General features: G+C 42.8%; 2 protein-coding genes and 1 long non-coding RNA gene across 5 annotated transcripts; 1 reads left to right on the top strand and 2 right to left on the bottom strand.

The window, feature by feature from the left end:
• Window positions 1-838: 838 nt before the first annotated feature.
• On the bottom strand, window positions 839-3,387 carry LOC141728440 (uncharacterized). Its single transcript, XR_012579341.1, has 2 exons — window positions 3,283-3,387; window positions 839-1,978 (listed from the first exon to the last, which is right to left on the bottom strand). It is a non-coding gene; the product is annotated as an uncharacterized LOC141728440 (long non-coding RNA).
• On the top strand, window positions 3,354-14,321 carry ENPP5 (ectonucleotide pyrophosphatase/phosphodiesterase family member 5). 3 transcript variants are annotated; one of them, XM_074536530.1, is made up of 5 exons: window positions 3,370-3,494; window positions 4,518-4,689; window positions 5,300-6,169; window positions 9,272-9,448; window positions 10,742-14,321. In XM_074536530.1, exons 3-5 carry the CDS (start codon window positions 5,305-5,307, stop codon window positions 11,110-11,112), a joined length of 1,413 nt encoding a protein of 470 aa, XP_074392631.1. In that variant the 5' UTR covers window positions 3,370-3,494; window positions 4,518-4,689; window positions 5,300-5,304; the 3' UTR covers window positions 11,113-14,321. The 3 variants fall into 3 exon arrangements, with proteins under 3 accessions (XP_005490415.2, XP_074392631.1, XP_074392632.1); XM_005490358.4 differs by lacking the exon at window positions 4,518-4,689 and having other exon boundaries at window positions 3,354-3,494; XM_074536531.1 differs by lacking the exon at window positions 4,518-4,689 and having other exon boundaries at window positions 3,374-3,494; window positions 5,317-6,169.
• On the bottom strand, window positions 14,071-23,264 carry ENPP4 (ectonucleotide pyrophosphatase/phosphodiesterase 4). Its single transcript, XM_005490361.4, has 3 exons — window positions 22,442-23,264; window positions 21,338-21,508; window positions 14,071-18,859 (listed from the first exon to the last, which is right to left on the bottom strand). The coding sequence occupies exons 1-3, from the start codon at window positions 23,262-23,264 to the stop codon at window positions 18,495-18,497; spliced, it is 1,359 nt and encodes a 452-aa protein (XP_005490418.2). The 3' UTR covers window positions 14,071-18,494.
• Window positions 23,265-24,956: the final 1,692 nt, after the last annotated feature.

Raw genomic sequence — 24,956 nt, 5'->3', positions numbered from 1 at the left:
TGGGAAATGAGATTCAGGGCTTCAGCTGGGGATGGCAGAGAGCTGTGTCCCAGAGGACCAGACTGATCACTGTCACAGCACTTTCAGATCCTCTGAAAAATACTCACTGAATTTATTTTTGGTCCTTCTTGAGTGGCAAACACCTCAGCACTCAATTTTTTGCAGTTTCAGGCTTTCTCTCACATACTAGTGTGAAAGAAATACTTTTGCATGTCCTTGATTCCCTTTTGCCTAAGAGATCACTTTTAATTCTGGTTTATCAAAAAACAAAACCAGCTATGGATTAAAGTCCTAACCAGACCCTCATTTATGCTCAGCATCATGCAATGCTCTTGACTAGTGAGTTACACTAGCAAAAACCCCAAACACTGCTTTTCCTGGTTTCACCCATCATCTGGGGGAGTACAGCACATTTCAATATTCCAGGTTCCTCTTAAAAAGAGATGTTTTTTTAACAGTAGCTGTGCTCTTTTTTGAATACATGTAGACTGCAGCATTCAGGGGTAAAAGGACAAGGGAGGAAGTGTTGTAAAAGCTCTTTCCCACAGGTCTATTTGAAGTGTGGAGTATATTTGCTTTGGCTTGGAGGGGAGAGAAGCCAGCACTGTTAGAAGCAGAACAGCAGCAGCACTCTGGATGGAATGGCAGGAACCAAGAAAGTCCCTACTGCAGAGATGCTCAGAAAGCTTTAAAAAACCAGCCTGAATTGTCTCTCCCCTTCTGTCAGTTTGTTCAGTAACTACACAGATTCCGGGGCTGCAGCAAGAGTCACCTTAATATAGGATTGTGTCCTGATGCTGCAGCTACAAAGCTTAAATAGGGACTTTTTTTAGGGAGGTTCTTGCTGGAGTAAGGCTGGGAAAGCTGTGAAGTGTGAGCAGCCTTGAAGTTAATGAAAAATTAAGATATTCAGAACCTTAAAACAGACTTCAGGATGCAGAGTCATGTACCTGAGAGCTGTATTAAGAGCCCATTTGAATCAGGGGCTCACTCACAACATTAAGAGTACCCAGCAAGAAAGATTAAACCTCTCTATTGTTCTCACCAGAAAATCAGCCTTCTTTTAACAAATTATTGTAACTGATCATATATCTAGTGCGAGAAAGTTGTGTCTACATTAGTGTCACACAGATGTGTTCTCTTCACTGTTGGGTTAATGAAGGTAAATGTTTTGAATCCATTTTAGAGCAGAGTTCTTGTACAGAAACTTCTGACAGAAATGCCATCTGTAAGGACTGGTGGATCCTTAAGTGTCAGTTTGGCAAGTTGTCCTACTGTGGGTAGCTGCAGAAATATTTCGTGTATGTTGTTGTAGATTTAAAAGCATTGCTCATGGTTTCATTCGAGTGTCTGCATTTCTGACACGGATGTGACATATCTGTATATATTATAAATCAATACTATTTTTAACCACATATTTTGTACAAATATTCACATTAGCGCTGTACTTCAATGAAAATCTATTATGGTATTAAACATTTTGGTGGAATTAGCAAACTCCTTGTCCGTGCTTTGCTTTCATTTTATATCAGTGTTAAGCAGCTGAGCCATTTCTGGCATCCAAGGCAAATATTAAAATTTCCAGCATTCATGTTGTTCCTTAAATCCAGGTGCACCTGTACCCTCTAGTGACTGATCCCAGCCACTGCAGAGGCAGCTCCCAACATTTCTAGATCCCAGAAAATCAAACCTGAACCAACAGCAAATGTGAGCACAGTTTTTTCTAGCTAACGAGTAACAATGTGGGACAGCACATTGCTGTTGAGGGACACCCAGCAAGAGATTTCAATACACACAGGTGCAGTTTTATAACAACTATTTCCTTTTTTCCATTTCTCCAAAGTTTCTGGTGGGGTTCACAGCCAGGAATCAGATGATGGATTTTGTCCTACAGGAGCAGAGCAGCAACATCCATGCAGGTTCTACCAGGCACAGCAGCAATGTGATTCTCAGGGCTTGGACTAGCTCAGCCTCACACCTGTAACAGGACAGCAGTAATGAAGGAGGGGGAAAAAAGACATTAAGTAAACAATTAGAAGAGCCTTGTTCCCCAGTACAATCCCTGGTGGTATGGTGAAAGGGAGAAAGGTATCACATATATGTATATAGATATACATATAAAAATAGAAAATTAGAAATATAAATATATAAATAATTATTAATTTATTCAGTCAGTAGGCAGTGCCTGTGTGCAACCTTGACAATTCTATGATTCTGTGTTCCCATGCACCAGTAAGAAGAGGTTTTGTACACTACCATGAATTGGGGTGGGGTTTGTGTACATACACAGGACATAGACTTTGGACTCATATGTAGCACAGATCCTCAACTAGGAAAGGTGGGAAACCTAGCTTGGATTTTTGTCCAGTTCAGCAGTTTAGATTCTAGTGAGATGGGGAAGGATAAATTCATTTTCATTCCAGGACATAGCTGTGGGTCTGGACAACAAAAGGTGGGGAAAAGCATCTTCTGGGAAGCAAATGGAAAATTTAGAGCTTCAGAACACAAGAGGAGAAAAAAGGCTGATAGAAAAACAGCAATTTTAAAATTATTATTATTTGTAACTGAAGAAGCACTTCCAGATATCCAGAGAATGAATTTTACTCCTTGTTTTTCAGTCAGCAGAGCCAGCCCTGCCCAAGCTCTATGACATGCAGCAACGCCCTTACAACCCTTGTGACATCCGTGCCAGGGCTGTACCGGGGAAAACCACCCGAGGTCACCTCACCTGTGACCTGGTGTGCTGGGAACAGCAGCTGAACATGGCCCAGCTGTGCCCAGGTGGCCAAGAAGGCCAAAGGCACCTGGGCTGTACCAGGAACGATGTGGCAGCAGGGCCAGGGCAGGGACTGTCCCCTGCGCTGGGCACTGCTCAGGTCACCTCCAGGGCTGTGCCCAGTTCTAGGCCCCTCAGTTCAGGATGGACATTCAGGGGCTGGAGCGTGTCAGGGAAGGGCAACAGAGCTGGGGAAAGGTCTGGAGCATCAGGAGCACCAGCTGGGGGAGCTGGAAAGGGGCTCAGCCTGGAGAAAAGGAGGCTCAGGGGGGACATTCTGGCTCTGCACAGCTCCTGACAGGAGGGGACAGCCAGGTGGGGGTCGCGCTCTGCTCCCAGGGAACAAGGACAAGACAAGAGGACATGGCCTCAAGCTGAATTAAGGGAGCTTTCGGCTGGACATTAGGAACAATGTCTTCACAGAAATGAGGATTCGGCACTGGAACTGGCTGCCGAGCAAGGCCGTGGAGTCACCGTCCCTGGAGGCGTTCAAGGAAAGACTGGACATGGCACTGAGGGCCGCGGTTCAGCTGACGCGGTGGTGCTCGGCCACAGGCTGGATCTGTGCTCCCAGAGCTCTCTCCCGACCCAAAAGACGCCGTGCCTCCGTAATTCCGCGTCCCCCTCCCGCCGGGCCCGCCCCGCACGCTCTGAGTGACGGCGCCGGGGCCGCTCCCGGGCGGGGCCGGGCCGGACCCGCTGCTCCGCGGCCCCACAGGTAACGGCGGCGGCTCCGGGGCTCGGGGGGTGCGTGGCCTCCTCCGGCCCGGGTTGGTGGGTGTGTGGGCGCTGCATGTGGGGAATGGCGGCCTGGGCTCGGCATTCGCGTGGGCTGGGCTCCGGCGGCCGCTGAGCGGGGCCCGGGGCGCTTCTCTGTCTTGTCCGTCCATGTGTCCGTGTGGCAGCTCCTGCCCTTGGCAGTGCGGTGGGTTCGTCCCCACAGAGCCCCTCGGGTGCCCAGAGTTCTGCAGAGAGCCGGGTCAGGGGATGTGCTTAGGCTGTATCCGCAGAAGAGCAGTATGAGAAGGCCTTGGAAAAAAAACAAACCAGTTGTCATTTATTATTTATTGAGAGCATGCAGTGAAGGAATTAGAATAAAAGAATTATAGATCATGATGAGATCATTAGTAGTGTAAATTCAGAAGCCGAGACTTGATTTCACTTCAATCTATACATGTCCCTCCCCAGAAGGGGGATTTATGGGCTATGTCTAATTTGGCAGCTGGGATTCCGATGAACACAACATTGTGTTGTCCCTTCGTCCTTCAGGTTTAGCTGGAAGAAATCCCCCATCAGGTGGATCTAAGGTAATCTGTAGCCTTTAGGTTTGTGTTGTTTGCTGAAAGGGGAATTAAGTCTCTGGAATGTCAGATTGTTCTTAGCAGAACTAAAGGCCTGGATTTTAATTTTGAGAGACACACAAGTTTGGTGTAACATTTTACTGCCTGCAAGTCACAGAATCCTATAATCACAGAGTAGGTTGGGTTGGAAGGGACCTTAAAGTTCATCTCATTCCCATCCCCTGCCATGGACAGGGACACCTTTCACCAGCCCAGGTTGTTCCAAGCCCTGTCCGACCTGGCCTCGGACACTTCCAGGGATGGGGCAGACACAGATCCCATTCCATTGTTGCAGTGGTATTCAGATGCTTGTTATACCATAACTTCTTATATTCACTAGGATATTTATGTACTCTGAGTATTAAGATGAGTTTATTGATTGCAAATTCACTGTTTTTCAGCTGAATTTCAGAGGTGATTGAGTCCCAGAGGATTGCTGAAAAATGGGAACCTAAATGGAACTGTAACGAAATTGATACCACCCATATGCAGGATTGGATTGAGCAATATCTGGTCTTGTGGTTAAATGATGCTGTTGAAAAAGAAGTGAGAAATATTAGCATGAAATTTTAGGTCAGTTACAGACAGGGAAGTTCTGTGTGAGGGTTCTTACACGGATCTTGCTTTGAGTAATTATCTGAGTTTTAAACAAGAAATTGTTTGAGAAGAACAGGAGGAAACTGGGGCAAGGGAGCACAAACCAATACAAAGTGAAATTATGTGTCATATTTTGTCAGATAAGGACATAATAAGGACTTAGATGAGGAATGCCTGTCATAGCTTGGAGGAGTCAATATCCTTGAGTCTTATGATCAGAATTAGAATCACAGAATGGCTTGTTGGAAGGGACCTTAATAATGTCATCTTGCCCCAAGCCCCTGGCATGGACAGGGACACCTTCCACCAGACCAGGTTGCTCAGAGCTCTGTGCAGCCTGGCCTTGAGCACTTCCATGGATGGGGCAGCCACAGCTTCTCTGGACCTGTTCCAGGGCCTCACCCCCTCACAGTAAATAATCTCTTCCTAATATCTAATCTAACCCTGTCTTCTGGCAGCCCCTTGTCCTGTCACTGCATGCTTTTGTAAAATATATCTTAGAGTATATAAATACATGAGGAGTATTTTAGCCACTCATTGTTAAAACCAAGTTACAACTTTGACAACTTCTGCCTCTGCTCAACAGATGCCATGTTGTTTCAGAGGAGGGGACAGATGCCTTCCAGAACAGCCATGAGCAGTTACTGGAAAGTCCTGGGGATTTTCCTACTCTCTGTTCCGAGTGTGCCGTGTCTGCAGGCAGCGCAGCCCGGGGTGCTGCTGGTGTCGTTCGATGGCTTTCGCTGGGATTACATCTACAGGGTGCCCACTCCCAACTTCCACTACGCCATGGAGAGCGGGGTGCACGTCAGGCAGGTGACAAACGTGTTCATCACCAAGACCTACCCCAACCACTACACCCTGGTGACAGGGCTCTATGCTGAGAGCCATGGCATCGTGGCCAACGAGATGTATGACCCTGTCCTGAACGAAACCTTCTCCCTGAACAAAATGAACACCCACAACTCCAAGTTCTGGGAAGAGGCCAGTCCAATATGGGTGACAAACCAGAGGGAAGGACATAAATCTGGTGCTGCTATGTGGCCTGGAACAGATGTGAAGATACATGGAGTCTTGCCTACACATTACATGCCCTACAATGAATCTGTTCCCTTTGAAGACAGGGTAGCAAAGCTCATCAAGTGGTTTACATCAGAAGATCCCATCAACTTTGGTCTCCTGTACTGGGAACAGCCTGATGAGTCTGGACACTTTCTGGGCCCAGACAGCCCATTTATGGGAGCAGTAATCCGTGACATTGACAGAAAGCTGGGATATCTCATTTCTGAACTGAAGAAAGCAAAGCTGTGGGATGTGATCAATGTCATAGTCACGAGTGATCACGGAATGTCACAGTCATCCTCAGAAAGGCTCATTGAGCTTGATCAGTACGTGAGCAGAGAGCTCTATGCAGTCATCGACCACTCCCCTGCAGTTGCCATTTTGCCAAAAGAAGGTAGGAGCTACAGCAGTAACCTTCCTGAGGAGATGCTTGAGTATCCAAACTTCATAGACTGAGTTGGTGGTAGCAGCACTGGTGGCAGTAGGACATCAGCCTTGAACAAGGAGTACTTGCAGGACCCCTTTGTTCTTTTTGTGGGCTCTGCCAAAAGCCTGGGTGAACTTGCAGAAAATAAAAGGGAGCAAATCTGCTGTTGGCTAATATTGCCAAGGATCCTTTAGTCCTTGTGAGAAGTAAGATAATCTAATGGCATTATCAAGGCTGAATGGTGCTCTAGATAGATAACACCTGAATGTTACATATCTTGCCTTTCATTAAGATGCTGAAGCCATAGTCGAAGAATTATATTTCTAATTCAAACAGTAAACTGAGAACAGATGGGGATCTTTGATAAAAAGAAAGCCTGTGTTGGCTATTTGATTGGCTGCCAGCTATTGTAGTTCACTCAGTTTTTTTCCCCATCACGCTGAACAGCCAGCCAGTTACATTTATACCATTTTTATTAAGATAAAGGTGGGCAAGAACAATGTTGGAATCGAAATCTGAAATCTGGTTGCAGTCACTGAAGGGTTCTGAAGTGTCAGGTGTATGTTTAGTGTCACTAATGCATCTGCTTTTTATTTTGATGATCAACTACTGTAAACTACTTGGTGCAAAAGTGTAAACCTGGAAAATAACACCCCTGCCCACACAAAAAAAGTGCTAATTTGGAAGTTGAATTTCAAGGTGACCTTCTGAAAAGGTGTTTTTTAAGAATTCTGTAACATTTGCATGAGTAATGGATAGATAGTACTCTGTATTTAATGCCTAAGCAGGGAGACTATTTTCAGAATTAAGTGACCTGTAAGTCACTTAATTAAAGCATGAACAAATGTGTCTTGTCATTTTTAATGTGAAGACTACTCCAGATTCAAATGTGAATATGTCCAAACTGAGGTCTCTGCTGCCTGAGCAGTCAGGCCCTGTAGCTGGGTGCTGTTTCTCTCTGTGGGGATAAAAGAGCCAAGTTTGGAAGTTTCATCCCCACAGAGGTTGCCCAAGATGTTCTCACTGGCAAATAAAGAAGCTGTAAAAGTAAACTTCAGTGCTGACATCTCCTTAATGCAGTAAAGGAGAACTTTAAGATGCGTAACTTGATTCTCCTGTCTGCTAAATGCTGAAAAGAAACAGCATCTCTGCTGCAATTAGATGACAGAACAGTAAAAAAGCCATTTCAGTGGATTTCAGGAACAGCTTGGATTTGATTTTGCCCAGAGATTCAGGTATTTATTACACCGCCAATAAACAAGAATTAGTTTTGAGCACAGCTAAAATTCTTTCCTTCAGTGGTACCAGATGTGATTTTTATCATTAAACAATGAGTGTCACTGTCAGTTCAGGTATGAACTAATATGTGCTTAAGTACATAACACTGATTCTTCACCTGCTATTCAATTTGTCTTTCTTAAACCAAGACAATGGTAAAACTTAGTGAGATTGAGGAAGAGTTTGAATGCTTAAAAATGCAGCAATTTTTTTTAACTGTTTGGCTTTCTATTGCTTCCCCAAGAGATGGATTAAAGCCATTATTTAACCATGCTGGTGCATTAGTGTGTGTGGGGAACAGGATGTTCACAAAGAAGCTGGACCACTGCTGGTGATGCTGGCCTTTTTCTTGCATTTAATATAAATATATTAATTCAGATCATTAGGGTAAAATCAAATTTGCATTATCTGGGGCTTCTCCTCCCTGCCAGCCCATACAGAAAGCTGGCAGAGCAAAATTCACTTTATTACTAATATAGTCCTAGAAATGCTGCATTAGAGCCCCTCTTGTTGCTGTAACTATCTCTGATACCTTCACTTTTGCTGTCTCATCTTGACCTTTGTTTTGTTTCTTAATTTAGTGATATTTTTTGTGCCAGTTTGACATAAGAAACATTAATGTGTTTCCTTCAGAATGTATATATTAATGTATATTCCTTCAGAATGTATATATTAATGTATATTCCTTCAGAATTTCTGTACTGGATTCTAGGAAGTGAGGGGGAAAAGGAAAATGGTTTCTTTAGAAACGTTGGCCACTTTCTCCCAGATTTTTTTCTCTGTTACCCATTCAAAACTCCATGGATACTGGAATGGCAGTCTGAAAGGGGCCTGCAGACACACAGTGCATTCAGCTGCTCATGTCACACAAATACTGACCCAAGTCAGAGAGCTGAGGATTTGGTGTGTCACAGGAGTCTGTTGTGTGCACTCCATGGCTCTCAATAGGAATCTGGCCTTCAGTGGAGGTGGGGAATGAAGAAATTTGGTCAGATGTCAATTCCTGCTCTTGCTTTGGTGTGCCTGGCTGTTTGTTCTGGTTCCTCCATTCTGTGCACTGGTGTGCCAGCCAGCTTGACCAACTGGTTGTGGCTCTCCAGTGGCTTTTACTGGAAAGGCAAGCTCAGAAACTGGAAATAAGCAAATAAAGAATTGGGGGTGGGAAATGCCTATTTATTCAGTGTCAGTAGAGCTCTTGAGTGTGTGTGCTCACTGTGACTAGGGAAGGGAAAGGAGCAGGCACTGGGAATGCAGAGGAGTAGCTCATGCTGTTGGCTGTTACTGAATAATAAAGGAAAGCAACAAACTGCTTTAAAATAGATGAAAAGTGTCACTTGTTGTCACAGCCAGCTAGGTGACAGAATTTGGCCTGAATGCAGCCATTACCTCACAAACAGGTTTAGGAGGTGCCTTCTTGTTTTCAGGCATTGCACAAAGCCAGAAGGGTTTGGTTCCTTTTCCAGGAGTCAGCTGAATGCTTCCTAACTCACTCCTGTGAGAAGCTTACATTCTGATAACTGTGAAATGAGGGATTTTTCTAAAATTAGCAAGGCAGTTATTGCTTGGGAACAGGCTGTGAAGTCTGGTGCTGAGAGGGATCTTACTGTGACTGAGGCTCCAGGTTTCTCACAGGAACTTCTGTGCACACACTGTTGTCTCTTACAGTTACAATTCATTTCTGGGAAAGTACATTTTGCCCTCTTCTTTCAACTGTATTTCAACTACTGATGAGTTCAGCAAACACACTGATATGTTTAATTTTTGTCTTTTGTCTCTTTTGTTTGTTTGAAGGCAAACTGGATGAAGTATATGAAGCTTTGGCCAATGCTCATCCCAACATGACTGTGTATAAAAAGGAGCAGATTCCAGATAGATTTCATTACAAACACAACCGTAAAATCCAGCCCATCTTAGCAGTGGCTGATAAAGGATGGGAAATTGTCCAGAACAAGAGTGATGGTTTTCTACGTAAGTATTCTGGCTTTATAGTGTTCTGCTGTATCTTCCAAGGCAGGGACCTTATGTGGTACTTTATCTCCCAGTATCAGCAACCAATGTTCTTTTTTTTTTTTTTTTTAAGGCTGAAGGTAAAACTAAAGTGTGTAAAATCTATAATTTTTTTCCCTGATGGGATGGGAAGCACCTACTGTTAGGGGAGGAGGATCTGCACTTACTGTTTCTTTAAACATGAAACTTGCTGAGATGAGATCAATCACACATGTTTTAGTGGCCCCATACTTGAGGTCTTTCAGGATGTAGCAAACCAACAAGCACTTCCTGAGAGATTAAAAAGGAAAGTTGCAACTTAATATGTTGAGTAGAGAGTGAAGAGGGTTTTATCATGTTTTAGTTATTTACTGGAGAAGGGTTGGGTTGGAAGATACAAGAACATTTTCTGAAAGTTCTCAGCTCGTCTGAATGCTACACTTGGAGTAATCTCATTCTATTGCTACAAAGAGTCTTTGGATATTGTGTTACTGCACACTGGTGATTTTCATTTGCCTTGGAGGAAAAAAATGCATTTTAGGTGATTTGGAGGAATAAAACCCCCAACATTTTGAAGCTCCTCACCTTGCAGTTTATTATAGGTAGCATGGAGGCAGTGAACTGTAACTTCTTGGTAACCTAAAATACAGGTGTTACATGCTCAGTTCTTACATTTCTAATTGAGAACCTTTTGAACTTTGCTGCTGGTTGTGAACCTGAAGTGTGTTATCAGCAAGACTGAACAAGATTTTCAGTAGCTGCTGAAAGCACCTTCTTGTGCCTGTGTGTTTCACATGTTCCCAGTTTTTAATGCCCCTGTCAGGAGTGGGCACTGGACATCCACCAGTGAGTTCTTCTTTCTTGTTGAGGAGTTGATGGTGCCCAAAATTGGACAAAATTTCAAAGTGTCTCCTTGGAATCACATGGACAGTCTGACTCTACATGTTTGTTTTTTTCGCTGAGAGATCTGGACCATTTGCAAAGTTGGTATTTTTTCCTTGAGGAAAATCAAGGAAGTGTGGGTGTACACAGTGTGCCATTGGCAATGAGCTCACTTTTCCCCCCCTTTGTTAAACAGTGCTCTCTGTTGAGGGTTTTTAGGTATTTTCTCTTTGTAGTTCTGAGACTTGGTATTTGCTAGGAGACATTTGTGCTGTCAAAACAACCCTCTCTAAAGATGCTGTGCCTTTTCTGCTTTCTGCTAATTCTAGGAAAATGTTCAATGCCTGTTCTGCAACTTGGGAATACTGACCTTTATCTATCTTTTATTTCTAGTTGGTAATCATGGATATGACAACACTGTACCAGAAATGCATCCCATTTTTTTGGCAGTTGGGCCTGCTTTCAGAAAGAATGCCACCAAGCAATTCATGAATGCTACAGACTTGTACCCCTTACTGTGCCACCTGCTGGGCATCAGCCCACTGCCCAACAATGGTTCCTTCAGTGCTGTGAAGGATATACTTGCTGAGAAAGTTCCTGGAGGCCGTAGTGCAGATTCCTACTCCACTGTGGTAGGAGTCTTCCTGGGCAGCTTGCTTGTTTTTGTTTTTACTGCAGTTTTTGTTAAGCATTTTGTCCTTGCCCAACCAAATTCCATGCAAATCCGACACACTGAAGCTGCCCAGCCACTGCTGCAAGATTAATAACAGCTGGGATTATTTCCTCTTTGAGGCTTAAAATAAGCCTATACAAAGAAAATAAACAATGGAGGGGGATTAGCATGAATATGTGGAGTGAAAGGAGGTGGATGCTGATCCATTGCAACCAGGGATGGAGAGAGAGCACGTTCCTGTTTCACACTGCAGCCACTTCAACTTCCAGGGCTTGAAGATATCCTGGGTAAACCTGGGAAGCTGTGTGTGTATGTAGACCTGTAGTGACAATAGACCTCAAGTACCTTATTATGGCTATTTTTAGGGAAATAACATCAACTGGGGTGCACTTCACAGACTATTAAAGGTGATTTCATTTCTCACCCTCTTTCTTGTTTTGTTCTTTGAGGGTTTTTTTGAGTCTCTTTGATTTTAACAAGTCACTGAATGGTACTAAACCTCTTTGTTAGTATTTTCCTTCCCTGCCCAAGGAAGCTTTTGCACAGATCACCATTCCAGATAACCTGGTGGGTTAAATCCTGCAGGAAAGAACATGATTATTCAGCTAGGTCATGCAGTGCTAGGTGTCTGAGTTTAGTTACATATATTTCTTCAAATTACTGTGTTAACTGCAGCCCCAAAATACAAATCTTAGGTGGTATTGCCTTTAGCAATCAGCATTGAACTGCTTGATACTTAACGTTTTAAAAATTTATTTAAGTAAATAAAGGTTTTTACCAATTTAGATATGATTTCAGGTAAATGTAGGTCTTTACTTTTTTTAATTTTCTGTACACTGCACTAAATTTTTAGTTTCATGCAGCTGGCAGGATAAAGACATGTACAAGCACCACACCTGTATATCCAAATGGAGTCTTTGGTATTTCTGTGGTACTAAGGGAGGTGAATAAGTTAGGAACAAGGTTGCTCAGGCTGGTTTCAGAGTGTTGTCAGGCTTGTCCCTGGTCTGCTACTGGAGATTCTGAGTTTGACTTGTGACTTGTGTTTTATCTGCTCTGTCTGGGTAGGCCTTGGAATGGGATGATCAGGATTTCACATGCAGTTTAAGGGGCAGCTGTATAAATCTTAAGCCATAAATGTTCTCAAATCTGAAAAAGCACACTTTAATAATTAAAAAAAAGGTGTAAGACTGGAGTTTAATCTTCCAGAGGAAAACCTCTGTCAGGGAAAAATATTAATTCTGAGTCAACAAAGGTACATATTCAATTCTGAGTCAACAAAGGTACATATTCTTATTGTGTGTGGCAATAAATCTTGTTGCTAGTGTAGCTGTGAGGTTTTTTTGTGAGCTCAGTTAAATGGTGAGAATCTGCTGACTAAATTTTGTGTGAAAAACATTCTGAAGTGAGAAAAGTTGTCTATTGTCAGACTCCTCCTCTTCTCCCTGTGAGATGAGAGAGTATTTCTCAGCACTTTGTTGCTGAGCACGATGCCTGAAGGAGAAAGAAGCTTTCAAAATTAGTGCAGAAGTAGCAGACTGGGTATTTTTAATTCAGTTTATGTCTGTATCCACAGCCCCCAGCAGAGGGCAAGGATGGGAACTCCTGGGCTTTGGTTGTGCTCTGCCAAACCAAGGGCACGACAGTCAGTTCTGCAAGGGAGGGCTGGAGTACAAAACTCCTTTTGCTGGGGTAAATTCCAGACTTAATGAAGATCTGTTGTGGTTGTCTGTGATGGCAGGGACACTTGCTTAGAACCAAGCTGTCCTGCAGACGGATGCGGACATTTCCTGAGGCCACCTTTGGGTGTAGGGAATGCTTCAGAGAGAAGGCAATGAAATAGCCCAACTTAAGGGTTGTGCTGAAAGTTCAGCTGTAATTGTAGCTTTCCTTTGAAGGCAGGAAAAATGCAGCTCTGCTGGAAGACAGCCCTTGATTTGGGGGATGTATGTGATAATCCTGTGAACTCCAGCTGACTCAGTGCTGTTACTGTGCTGTGAACTGCCTTGTTTTCCTGCATTGCCATATTCTTAAGGAAACACTGAAGGAAAAGGTCTGCGGGGCTGATTCTTAGTGCAGCTGGCCCTTAGCTGTGCCTGAAGTTGAATTTGCTGGCACAGGTGAACCTGAGTGCTGCAGGGGCTCCAGCTGAACCACAACACCAGTAAGGTGTTCACAGCGCTTTTCAGAGGCCAGGGAAGTCAGCACAAAACCCAAACCTCTGAGTTGTTACTGATACCTTCCACACCCACCTCCCAAAAAGTGGATGGCACACAGCAAACTGATGCACTGAGTCCACCTTTTCTTGCTTATTTACAGCTTAAAAATGAGTTATAGCACAATGGTATTGTGTGTTTAAAGGAAGACCTGCAGACTTTGATAAGGCAATAACAGTGACAATTGTCATAACAACACCATAACCCTCACCTCTTGCTTCTGCTTTGGAACATGTTGCTTTAGTAGAAATTCTTCTCATTGCAGTAATTTCATAGCAGTGATCATGGCAGATGTAACAATAACTGGGTTGTAATCTCAGAGCTTTTCCTTAAACCCCACTTTAATTGCAGCAAGTGTAGTTCTATCACCAGCCAAAGTGACCCTTGATTTTAAGGAGCGGGAAAAGTTTGTCAGTGTTGATCAGTCATTTGGGACTTAGATTTACTTGCCCAGATATACAGCGAGGACAGAGCAGTAGGTTTCCCCCAACAAAGGGTTTGGTAACAATAATGCCAGAATAGGCTGGGGACACAAATGTGAGAATTGTTGATGTCATTGTTCTGTATTGCACTGTGAGACCTTTCTCTGAGGAGGGCAAAATAAAACTTTGTAAAAAATGAAGAGAATCTTGTAGCATTTGGGTATTTCAGATTAGCGTCAAACATTTCCTTTATTCTTAGGTGTACTTGCAGGTACCTCTTGGGTAGTTCCTTGTTAGGACATTTGCCCTGTTTTAAGTTACTGGGTGTCACTTAATGAAATTGAAAGCACAAATGATGCCAGTGGAGAAAAACCGAGACTTTTTCTCTGATGTGACATTTTTTCAGACACCTTTTTGGATGGGGGGGATGTGGGATTTGGTTTCTGTGTATCTGATACTTTCTATGATGTACAAACAAGTTTATTGGAAAGAAAGAATTTGAGTACACTGTGTACTGCTTGTAACTTAAACTTGGAAACCGAGAATGATGCATGATGTGTTTATTACTGACCTGTGGAGCATACAGATGTCAAATGTTTTCTTTGTTTCTTCTTGTTTGGAAATGCTGAAGTTAAAATACATCTTTGTAATAATGCTGTCAAGCATGGAGTGCTGGCTTAATTGAAAACACTTCTGGAAAACAAACTTGAACTGGGGGGAGATAACTGGGGAGAAATGGTTTCAACTTGTATGCATCCCAAATATTCCCTGGACTCTGCAAAGTGTGTGCCTTTGTTAAAAATAACTGGAAGTGTGATAGAAGTTTGAAATTTTAGGTCACAGTTCTTATGTAACAGACTTCTTGTTTCCCACCTTGCTCCCATATATGGACAAAACAGCTATGGCTTACCAATAGTGGGAATCCAGTTTCTTTTACTAAAACAAAATCTTCCAGACTTTCTTGGTCAAGAGCTGCAGTAACACTGCTACAAGAGATGCAGTCTCAAAATAAAATAAAAAAAATTAAAAGCAGAAAAATTAGATTCATAAAGTCACTTAAGTTGGAAAAGACCTTTAAGATCATCTAGTCCAACCATTAACCCAGAACTGCCAAGTCTGTTATAAGACGAAATGTTGCACAAACTGACTTTTCACACAATCATAGAATACTTTGGGTTGGAGGGGACCTTAAAGATCAGCTCATTTCAACCCCCCTGCTCCCCTGACCTCTGTCACAAGTGTGAACAGCACAATCTTGACCTGCATGTGGCAGAAGGACAAATGTGCAGTGGTTGGGTCCTGTTGTTCTGTAAAATGGAAATTTAACAGGCTTACTTCCCAGTCTCCTTCCCTTCTTAATTAATGCCATGGATGCTGTGTTGGCCATATCTGTGCTGCTGTTTAAACCTTTCATGGCATGTTTGCCCTACAGTAAAGGTGATATAGCATTTATTAGATAGTAAACTACAAAAATTGTTGCAAGCACATGAAAATTATAAATTCAGTAGTGGTACCAGCCTTTCCATAATGAAATCCTTATCTGAATCCTATTAACAAACCTCTATTACTGGTTTTTTGCAATAAAAGATGCTACCATGCATGTTACAGCAAACATCTGTCCCTGTGGTCTGGTCCTTGGAGGTACACAAGGTTGGTTTATTTGTTTATTTTCACAGGCAGTGTGTAGGCAGGGAGTTACTAAAAGCAGTGTTTCAGAGCTGTAGTCAGGTGAAATCAGCTCAATTCTGGAATTGTTTCTGTGATGCCAGTGCCCAAAAATCACAGAACCCCAGAAGGGTTTGTTTTAGGGCTGTTGTACCCAGTGTGGAGTGTCTCTGTGTGGAGGCAGTCAATGTAATGAAACATCCGCTTTCAGTGCTGCAAGTGTCACTAAATATCCCCTAAACTGCAAAGCCAGCTAAGGGTTAGGAACTTCCCTTGAATTAACCTGCCCTGTGTGACCATTGCTGAGCTGTGTCTATTTAGCAAGTCATGAAATGTTGTCACACACTACTGTCCCTTTATCACAGCCTTGAGGAAGCACAAGCCACAGCTTTGCTGTTCTTGCTCTGAACTGGCTGCCCAGAAGGAAATCAGCCAGTGGCTTTCATGAGAAGTGAAACAAACAGAATGAGGCAGTGGAAGTGGAAATGTTTTGTCGTGTTTAGGGCTCTGTTGTTAAAAATAATCATCCTCAAATAAGTCAATTGCATGTCTTAAAGACAGAAAGATATTTTTTCTAGCTTTTTACATGATCTGTGTGAAACTGGATGTACAAGAGCTACTGTGAAACCCTTTGTGCCAGAAGAACACTCAGCACCTTTAAACCACACCACATCTTTGAAAATGAAAATAATCAGCAGTGCAACTGGAATATAGTTTATCTTACTTAACACTAAAATTTCCTCTTTAAACCCTTTCCACAGTAGCACTTTCTCATCTTCCTGCTAAAGGGAGAAGGAAAAGAGGGTGATAAGGATTTCCACCAGACACAGGCACTCACTGGTGACACAGCAGCTCAGTGCCTGTAGCAGTTCCCATCAGAAGGGGCTGCCTTAGAGCCAGGAGTAGAAATGCATTTAGACTTTGATTTCCCAGCTGTAGCAACATTCCTGTTTCAGGTCAGAGTTCTGCCATCCTGCTTCAGTCAGCATTTACAGCTCTGGTCACCAAAGCCTTGCTGTAGCTTTGCCACCTGCCTGGGAGGGGAGAGGAACTGAGAGCACATCAACCACTCTGTGTGACAGCTGCTGGGGGCAAGGAACAGAGTGGAGAAAATACTGTCCTGATCAGTTTTAGCTTCTAGAAAAGAACCCCAAACTCACAGGTAGAGGACAGGATGTTTGCCAGAAAGGCAAAGTCAGTCAAGCCTTTCCAAACACAGGTGATGCAAAGCATCTCCAGTAATTCTCTGACAGACCCTCTGAGGATCCCACTCAGGATTAGCAGAATTACCAGAACCTAACAAAACTCTATCCAACATAGGAATTCAAGCATCCTCCCTTCTACAGCATATCTAAGCCTAGGTTGTAGGCATAGACACATTCGCTGCAGCACATTCCCTTTGTAGTTACTCATTAACCTGACCTCTTGGTGCATGTAATTAATTAATTTAAATATGGCAGGATGAGGAAGTGACTCTGTGTTCAGTCCAGCTCCTGCTCTAGAATATCAACAGGCTAAAATCCAATACCCTGTCAGTAACAGCACAGATTTTTCAAGGGGCCTGAGCCTTTTTCAATTAATCTGAATTCTTTCAAGTTCAGATTAATTCAGAGTAAAGCATTAGTAAGTAATAATTAGTAGTTATAAAAAAAAAAACACAAGTGGTTAGGTTTTGGATTGTGTTTTTAATCAAGTACAATGGAATCCCTAGAGAGGAAGACACACATTACTAAAACTTCCACACATTTGTAAAACCCAAGTTTATTTTTTCCAGTGGGCAGTTCATAGTAACCCCTTCCCTCCAAAGTTCCTGCTCCCTCCCTGCTGGATCAGTAAAAGGCTGTGCCAACACCAAACTGCAATGAATCTGAAGCTGTGAAAGAGAAACCCCATTGCTACCAGGTATCTCTGTCACTTTATTTTTTAAAGCCATCAGACTTGTAGGAGAAGGACCTGATAACTGTAGTTCTCTTTCTGGGTTAGCAATAACAATTTTATCTCACTGAAAGATAAGGTACCATTTAAGGCTTTCTCAATCAAACTATTTTTTTATAGCAAGTTACTAGATGACCATTAACAAAGAATCAAGAGTTTCAGTTAAGAGAATAGTTAGCTCTGGTCTTCAGCAGGAATTTGCATCTATGTACCTCAAGCATTATAGAAAATTTATTTTTAAATTAACATCTGTTAACTTCCTCCTTTTAATTTCCTGGGTTTAAAATATAAGTTTGAAATTCTTGCTTGATGACATGCACATCAAACTTTCAGTTGTTGCTTTTTGGCACAACAGCCTTCAAGAGACAATTACGAGCTGGTACACAGGTACGAGCTGGTACACAGGGCAGAACCAGCTTTATCTCAGGATGACCTTCAGCACAATTTACTCCTGAGAAATTTTTGATAGTGTTCAGGAGCAGTGATTTTACACTACAGCTGATGAAAATGGGTAATTCAAAGACTCCCAGGTAAAACTGACTTTCTTGAGATAAGGCAGTAGTGCCATCCCAGCTGGACCTGTGGATCTAAGTCATCCAGAGACATGTCCAGAAATACCAGAGCCATGTGTCCAGGCTTGTAAGTGCTGAACCACATAGTTTATTGCTCAAATACAAGAGATATGCATCAGTTCTTCAATCACTGACTTCTGTTTTCTTTCTCAGAAATTTCTTGTCACATTGCTGACTTAGGGTAGAAACAGAAGTCTTGGATCTTCCCTTTCCCCAAATTTAAGGGCACATCAGAATATACTCTCTAAACAACACTAACTCCTAACTCTCAATAAAGTTTTTCTTTCCAACACAGCTGCAAGAATAATAAAAGTAGTCAATATTAATTTAATACAAAAAAGCAATTATCATTTACAAATATTAAAATTCACTTTGTCTATTCTGGCTAGTCACACTCTGGAGTCTCCTTCTGAAAGTGTTCAGAGGCTTGAATGAAAAACTAAGCATCCTTATTTTGTTAAGCATCTCTTCCAGTAAAAAGCCACCTGTTCACCATTTGGTTATGAAAATATTTTTATATTACACTAGTCACACAAATCAGCAGGGCCTGGCTGTACAGTATTTTACACAGATAAAGTGCATAAACAAAGAATGCCATCCAGTGCAAATTGAAACTGTTCTCCTGAAATCCCAAGGCAGGAAGCGAAGCGAGGCTCCCTCGCGCTATCCAATCAAAGGATCATCGTCATCGCTCTGCAGCTGGAGCCGGGCAAAGGGCCGCGAGGGAGCCACTCTGTTCTTGGAGATGATGATGATGCAGGTGAAGGTGCTCAGCACCATGAACACCCCGATGACGATCCCAATGGCCTCAGGCACGCTGATGCACCACTGGTCAGCCAGCAGGCACTTGCTGTTGGCGAAGGTGCCGTTGTGGGCCCGCGGGGCCAGCCCCAGCACGTGGCACATCATGGGGTAGATGTCCACGTTGGCCAGGCTGCCGTGGCTGGAGCCGCGCCGGAAGGCCGGGCCGCGCGCCGCCAGGAACGGGTGCATGCTGGGCAGGGCGTTGTCATAGCCGTGGTCACCCACTGCAGCGGGGCAGAGCACACAGTCACTGTCACAGCCTCTGCTCCCCTCCCCAGCTCCCCCAAAGCACGTGTGTTCACCAAAGGTTAACGGACAACATAAAAGCAGCTTTGGATCAACCGCAGAAGGAAGCCAGAGTTCTTTCCCTCTTCCCCCAAACCCCACAAGTCTTTTTCCATACTGGCCTTTCCCCAGTGTGCTCATCAAAGGTTAATGCACAGCATAAAAGCAGCTGTTGTCTTCCTTCTGCAGTTGATGCAGAGTTCCTTCCCTCTTCTCCCAAACCCACCAAGTCTTTTCCCAAACTGGCCTTTGCCCATGGCTCTCCCTCCTATTAATCTCATTTCCTTTCAGTGCTTAACATTTCCATGTTCCCCTTTCCATTCTTCATGCCAGAATTGAAAAGGAGGTTGCCATTCCACAATGAGTCACAGTAGATAGAATGCCAATTTTTACTCCTCAGATTTTGGAAAGTCATCTCTCCTTGCAGAGTGGACACTTTCATTACTTATTAAAAATCAGGCAGCTTTCCCTTGATAGTGCTCAGTTTGAGCATATTAAATACCCTCAATTCATGCTTATCAGATAGAGTACTTCAGCTGAAGGGACACCCACAGCGTCAAAACCAAAAGACAAAGGATCAATGTGCCTCTGGCAGGCACACAGCAAAACCTTTGTGGCTAAAATGTCAGGAGAACTTGGACATCTGGTAGGTTTTTAAGACTATAAACAGCTAAAGAGCAGCCATTGTCAAATTTCCTAACAGCATTCCTGAAAAACCTGTCCAAGGTGCCAGAAGTCTCTCACAGCACAGTATCTGAGTGACTGCATTAAGTTTGAGTCCATTTCTTAGTAACAGTGGAGGAATATCCCTGAGAACTGTTTCCTTGCATCCCTGAAGCTTCTGATGCAAAACATCCAGATTCAACTGATTATGTCACACTCACCACTTCAAGTGAGCTTCCTCTAGCCCTTTTTAATGTTTCCCACCATTCTGTTTGTTACCACATCTTGTTTGTTTTGACTCATGTTGCTAGATTGTTTTCCCTGCCTTTTACTACTTGTTTGTTCTGAACAGAGCTACTCCAGTGAAGTTCCCATTTTTTCACCTCTGAAGTAGGATTCTGGTGTGAGGAGTTACTGGTACACTTGGCAATCACTCTGCTGCCACTTTGTCCATGAAGACAACCTTGAACAGGCTTTTAGGCTAAAACCTCCCCTGCCTGATTCTGGGAAGCCTTCACAAATAAAATTGATTTGAAAAGCTATTTACTTCAACTGATACAATGCTGTTCCTTATAAATATTCCCTTACTAACTATTTTTAGGTACATGAAATTGAATCTAAGCAGAAACAAGAAAAAGAGAACTCTGATCAGAGAACACCTGTGCTACATGTTGCCAAATTGAAGATAATTGTAGCAAATCTGTGGGGAAATTAAAATATAAATGCATCCTATATTAAAAAGTAGTACTTCTGCACAAATACTGAAAAAACCTGAACTTAATTCTGCAAAGGGCAGACAGTAAGATCAGCCAAATTGGGTGCAACCAGGATTTCACACCACTCAACACCCTGTGTCTAACAGCAGTTGTACAGGGAAGTATCCAGGAGGGAAATCCCTGACCCTACGAGCCAGCCTGAGCTGTTGGCTGCTCACAAACTTCCCAGAAGTTGGTATTCTGTATTTAATTTTTATTAATGGATTTTCCTACCAAGAATCTGTCTAACCACTTTCTGAACACACATATACACACACACAAACTGAGCCTTCATCTACAACCAGAATTACAGGTTGAATTTTCATACTATTAAAACAAGGAAATCTATCTGGAATTTCTTCTTTGAGATACACTTTCATGTGACTTTGCATTTTTTCTATAAATTATCCATGCCTATTGTCTGCCAAAAAAAACCCTGGGTGTGGAACACCTGGAAATATATACACAGACATACAAAAACATACATATGTATGTGTAATTTGACATTCTAGCAGGAAGAAAGTGCACAGCATAGCAAGACACTGAGAAGTGACACCTGTTGAGTTCTGTCTTTCAAACATGCTGCTGTGTTCCTACTATTTTTAGTATTTCCTGCCATTTACTTTCATTCCCTAAAAACACATACTGTAATATTAAATGTTGTGTGTTGCATGCTTTGATTTGTGCACCCCTACATATGTATTTTATATACAATAAAAAGTGAAACCACACTCCAGGGAAAGCTTGAGACAGACTGCTAACCTGCCTAAGATAACTCAGACTATTAAGTTGAACATGTCAAAGTGTTTCAGCCAACAGAAACCTCCTCATCTGTTAAACACTCCAGGCTCAGGCTGAGAACCTTCCAGAAAATGCTGCATTATTCCTAAACCTGCACAGTGCTAGGACTCCCCTTGCTAAATGAGAAGCATCCTGCAGCTGGCTGGAACAGAAACAAGGCAGTTTACCCACACAAACCACAGAGGAACACACACTTACACTTGGAAAGGGACTCGTTCTGTACGATTGTCCAGCCTTCATCTGCAATCAGGATTATGGGCTGGATTCTCTTGTGATGGCAATAATGGAATCTCTCTGGAATTTCTTCTTTCAGGTAAACCCTCATGTGGCTGTTGCAATTTTTGAGTAAGTTATACACATCTTCTTTGTCTGCCAAGGAAAACATTGCTCGTGAAACAGCTGGAAATTAACTCCTGTTTGCTACAATTATCTGTCATTAAACCTAAGATCTATTATTTCAAAATAATAATAATTTTTAAAAAACACATAGAAAAGGATTTTTTTCTCATCCCTTATGAAATGCTGCAATGGTTGAGGTGAATTTCAAAATTTGCTTTCGTTTTAAATCAGACTCCTCCCAGATGTGGGTTTGGGCCTACAACTCAACTTATCATCCGGGCTTGAAGGGCAAAATTCAAGCAGAGAAATCAAGAGAAAGCAATCACCCCCTCAAGCAGTCATTATTTTATCCAATGCAGTATTTTTTTTTTTTTTACTGTAGGAGTCACTTTGTCACTTTGTTCATTAGTCTGGCCACAGAGAGGCCAGCAATGTCATGATTTCAGACATGCCTGCTGGGGACTACTCTGAGACACAAAAATGGAATTCATGGTACAAAAATGGAATTTATGGTACAAAATCTTAGGTTTGACTCCCAAAAATAGAAGTGGTAAAATGATCAAAGTTGGAAACAGATGCTTGGAAATTTACACAGTGACGTTTTTTATTCTGAATAAACACATGGGCTTATTTCATGCTCACTGTGAATCACAGCTGCACAGACTAAGTGAGCAGGCAAACTAAGTACCTACATACTTTCTCAACCACCTGATAAGGATCATCCTTATCAGCCACAGCAATTTGACAAGAAACTCCTTGTCCCACTGATTGCCAAAACCAACTTGCAAATAAATTAAACCATCATTCTTTAGCTTACTCCTTATGTCAAAGTTTTGCAACATGAACTCCATAGGTTTTGCAAAAGATTAGAACAGCCTAGCACACTGTGTACTTTTTAGAGGCAAGACAAACAAGATTTAATTCTCAGTATATGCCTTAAAAAATAACCAAAGCCAAACATACTCTGCCTTGGCAGCACTGCAGCAACAGGAGTCCTGTCTATCAGGGTGTAGTTATTGCGCCCGAGGCATTTGTCCAGCACAATCAGCTTCTCTGCAGAGCAGGAGGCCATTCCATGGTCACTTGTTATGATGACATTTACAGTGTCCCACAGGCCCGATGCCTTCAGCTTGTTCATAAGGAAACCAATGTGATTATCCACTTCTTCCAACACTCTCTGCATGTTCTGGGTGTCACTTGGGCCGTACTTGTGCCCGCTTGCATCTGGCTCTTCCCAGTAGAGCACAGCAAAATTGACCACTGGGTCAGAGCTGTTCAGCCACTCCACAATTCTCTCCACTCTCTCCTCAAACTTCACAGAGAAGTTGTACTTCATAAAGAAATGAGGGGTTGTGTTGTTGATTTTAACATCACTACCAGGCCACATTGCAGCAGCACTTGCTCCCTTTCCCTGTTGTTGGTTTGTTACCCAAATTGGAACTGCATCATTCCACCAGAAGGGATCTGAATCGTTGAACTGTGAAAAATTTTTCTTGGCATCTGCATCGTACATGTCATTAGCCACAATGCCATGGCTTTCCTCATATAAACCTGTCACTATGGTGTAATGGTTTGGGAAGGTCTTGGTGATGAAAGTATTCTTGACTTCTCTGACAAGCACACCATCCTCAATGAATTCCTGGAGATGAGGAAGTTTGTAGGTTTCCAAGTAGTCAGCCCTGAAGCCATCAAAGGACACGAGGAGCAGCTTGGGTACCGAGTCAGCAGCTGAGTGAGCACAACAGAGGAGGATTCCAGCAAAAAACAACACCGGCACCGAGCCCATTGTGGGGACTTTGAAGGGCTTCCAACAGGTAATCAGATGCACCTGAAAAATTTAAACAGACAAGGATGTAACCAAAACAATTCTACTGTGACCAGTTTAACTAGCTATACATTATATACATCTTCTTTCCAGAGGGTAATTTCAAAACACCCAGTCTAAACAACCACTTGAGTCAACAGTGGATTTCCCTACTGACTTCAGAGGTTTCTCAAATATTGTCAGTTTTTCATATATTAAAATAAATGTGCATTGAGGTTTTTTTCCACTGAAGACTAAATGAAAGGAAGACTTGTTTTCTTTTGATCAGTTACTCCATTGTTGTGTGTGCCCTATTCCAATTCTACATTCCAAGACAGAAAATCAGTATTTTTCCTCATGTTCAAGCACAGGCACAAGCACTTGAACAGCTCCAGACCCACATTTAAGAATCCTTTGCAGCCCTAAATTCTTATTACACATCACTGTTCAGGTCAGAAGCTTTTTTCCTACTATAATTGGAGTTTTCCTTTTTTATCTCACTTTTCATTTTACAGTTTCCACTCTCTAGAGTTGTTGCAAGACTTTTCAGCCTTTCAACAGTCCCATTTACTCATTGCTCATTCCACACACAGAACTCTAAAGAATAACTTCTCCTTTCCTTCTAAGCTGTTCTACATCTACCACAACCGCATTTAAACCTGTCCTTCTTACACCACACTTTTCCCTCTATAAAAAAAAAAACCCAAAATTAATAACCTTAGCTACGACGAATTAATGATTATGAGTGCGAGGTACAATCTGTAAGCTTTGACCCTCTCTTAATGTATTATGCGTGACTTAAGCACTTTGTTTAGGAAGCTACAGAACGATTCTCTGTCTTTAAAAAAGAGGAAGTGAAGCTCCAGGTTTCCAAAACCTTCTGCAATGTTGTTAGGCAGTGTATTTGCTTCTCAAGAAGAGCCCCATTCCAGGAATTTTTCCCTTTATATTTCTTTTATCCTTTATCCTCCTTTCTGTGCAGACAAACTGTGATTCTAGGAGGCACAGCAGCTGCCTTCCCAGCATTTTTAACATCAATCCTTCCCGCAAGCTCCTTAAAGTGGCAGGGTTATTTTAAAGGCCTAAGGAGCTTTAATGTTAGCTGCAGCTTTAGCAGTGACGGGAATTCAAAGCACGGGAAGCCACCCCCTGCCCTGGTCTCCAAGAGTTAAATTGTCTGCAGAAGATACAGAAGTTACAAGGATTGCCAAAAACGGCATTAAGGCATCTCTTAGCACCGAGGACTTGGAGAACACACACCTTTTAAAGAATTAAAAGGAGAAAAGAAACGGGAAGCGCAAAGCAGAGGCGAGATCACCCCTCCGATGCTGTCAGGTGCTTTAGAAAGCAGAACCAGAGTTTTCCACAGCGCAGCAAGAGGCAAACCCGCGGGTTCCCCTGGAAATGCTCCGCAGCTGCTCAGCACTGCTGTTTGTATACACAAGAGACATGTTCTAACCAAAAACTAACTCTGCCCCAGGCAAACCCAGCAAAGCAAGCCAGCTGTGAAATACCACCGACACCAGTGCACCTGCTCCCGGACCTCCCGGCCACGTTTTGGAGTGGCTCGGCTCGGTCAGAACGCAGGTTATTTCGCCTGCAAAGCGCCCACACGCGGCACCGCCGATCAACCGGACGCTCCGGGTCGGTTTCCCCCGCGCCTGTCCCTCACCC

The sequence above is a fragment of the Zonotrichia albicollis genome, chromosome 3, assembly GCF_047830755.1.
Source record: "Zonotrichia albicollis isolate bZonAlb1 chromosome 3, bZonAlb1.hap1, whole genome shotgun sequence".
In the NCBI taxonomy this organism is placed as follows: Eukaryota; Metazoa; Chordata; class Aves; order Passeriformes; family Passerellidae; genus Zonotrichia; species Zonotrichia albicollis.
This window is presented reverse-complemented; position numbering and strand designations above follow the sequence as displayed.

Bases quoted from the DNA above. Each gene is read 5' to 3' on its own strand.
- ENPP5 (XM_005490358.4), top strand. From the start codon at position 5,305: ATGTTGTTTCAGAGGAGGGGACAGATGCCTTCCAGAACAGCCATGAGC. The intron at 6,170-9,271 runs GTAGGAGCTACA...GTTTGTTTGAAG, and splicing joins TGCCATTTTGCCAAAAGAAG to GCAAACTGGATGAAGTATAT. The intron at 9,449-10,741 runs GTAAGTATTCTG...TTTTATTTCTAG, and splicing joins CAAGAGTGATGGTTTTCTAC to TTGGTAATCATGGATATGAC.
- ENPP4 (XM_005490361.4), bottom strand. From the start codon at position 23,264: ATGGGCTCGGTGCCGGTGTTGTTTTTTGCTGGAATCCTCCTCTGTTGT. The intron at 21,509-22,441 runs GTATGTTTGGCT...TTTCCTTGGCAG, and splicing joins TGCAGTGCTGCCAAGGCAGA to ACAAAGAAGATGTGTATAAC. The intron at 18,860-21,337 runs GTAAGTGTGTGT...GCCCCGCTGCAG, and splicing joins GAACGAGTCCCTTTCCAAGT to TGGGTGACCACGGCTATGAC.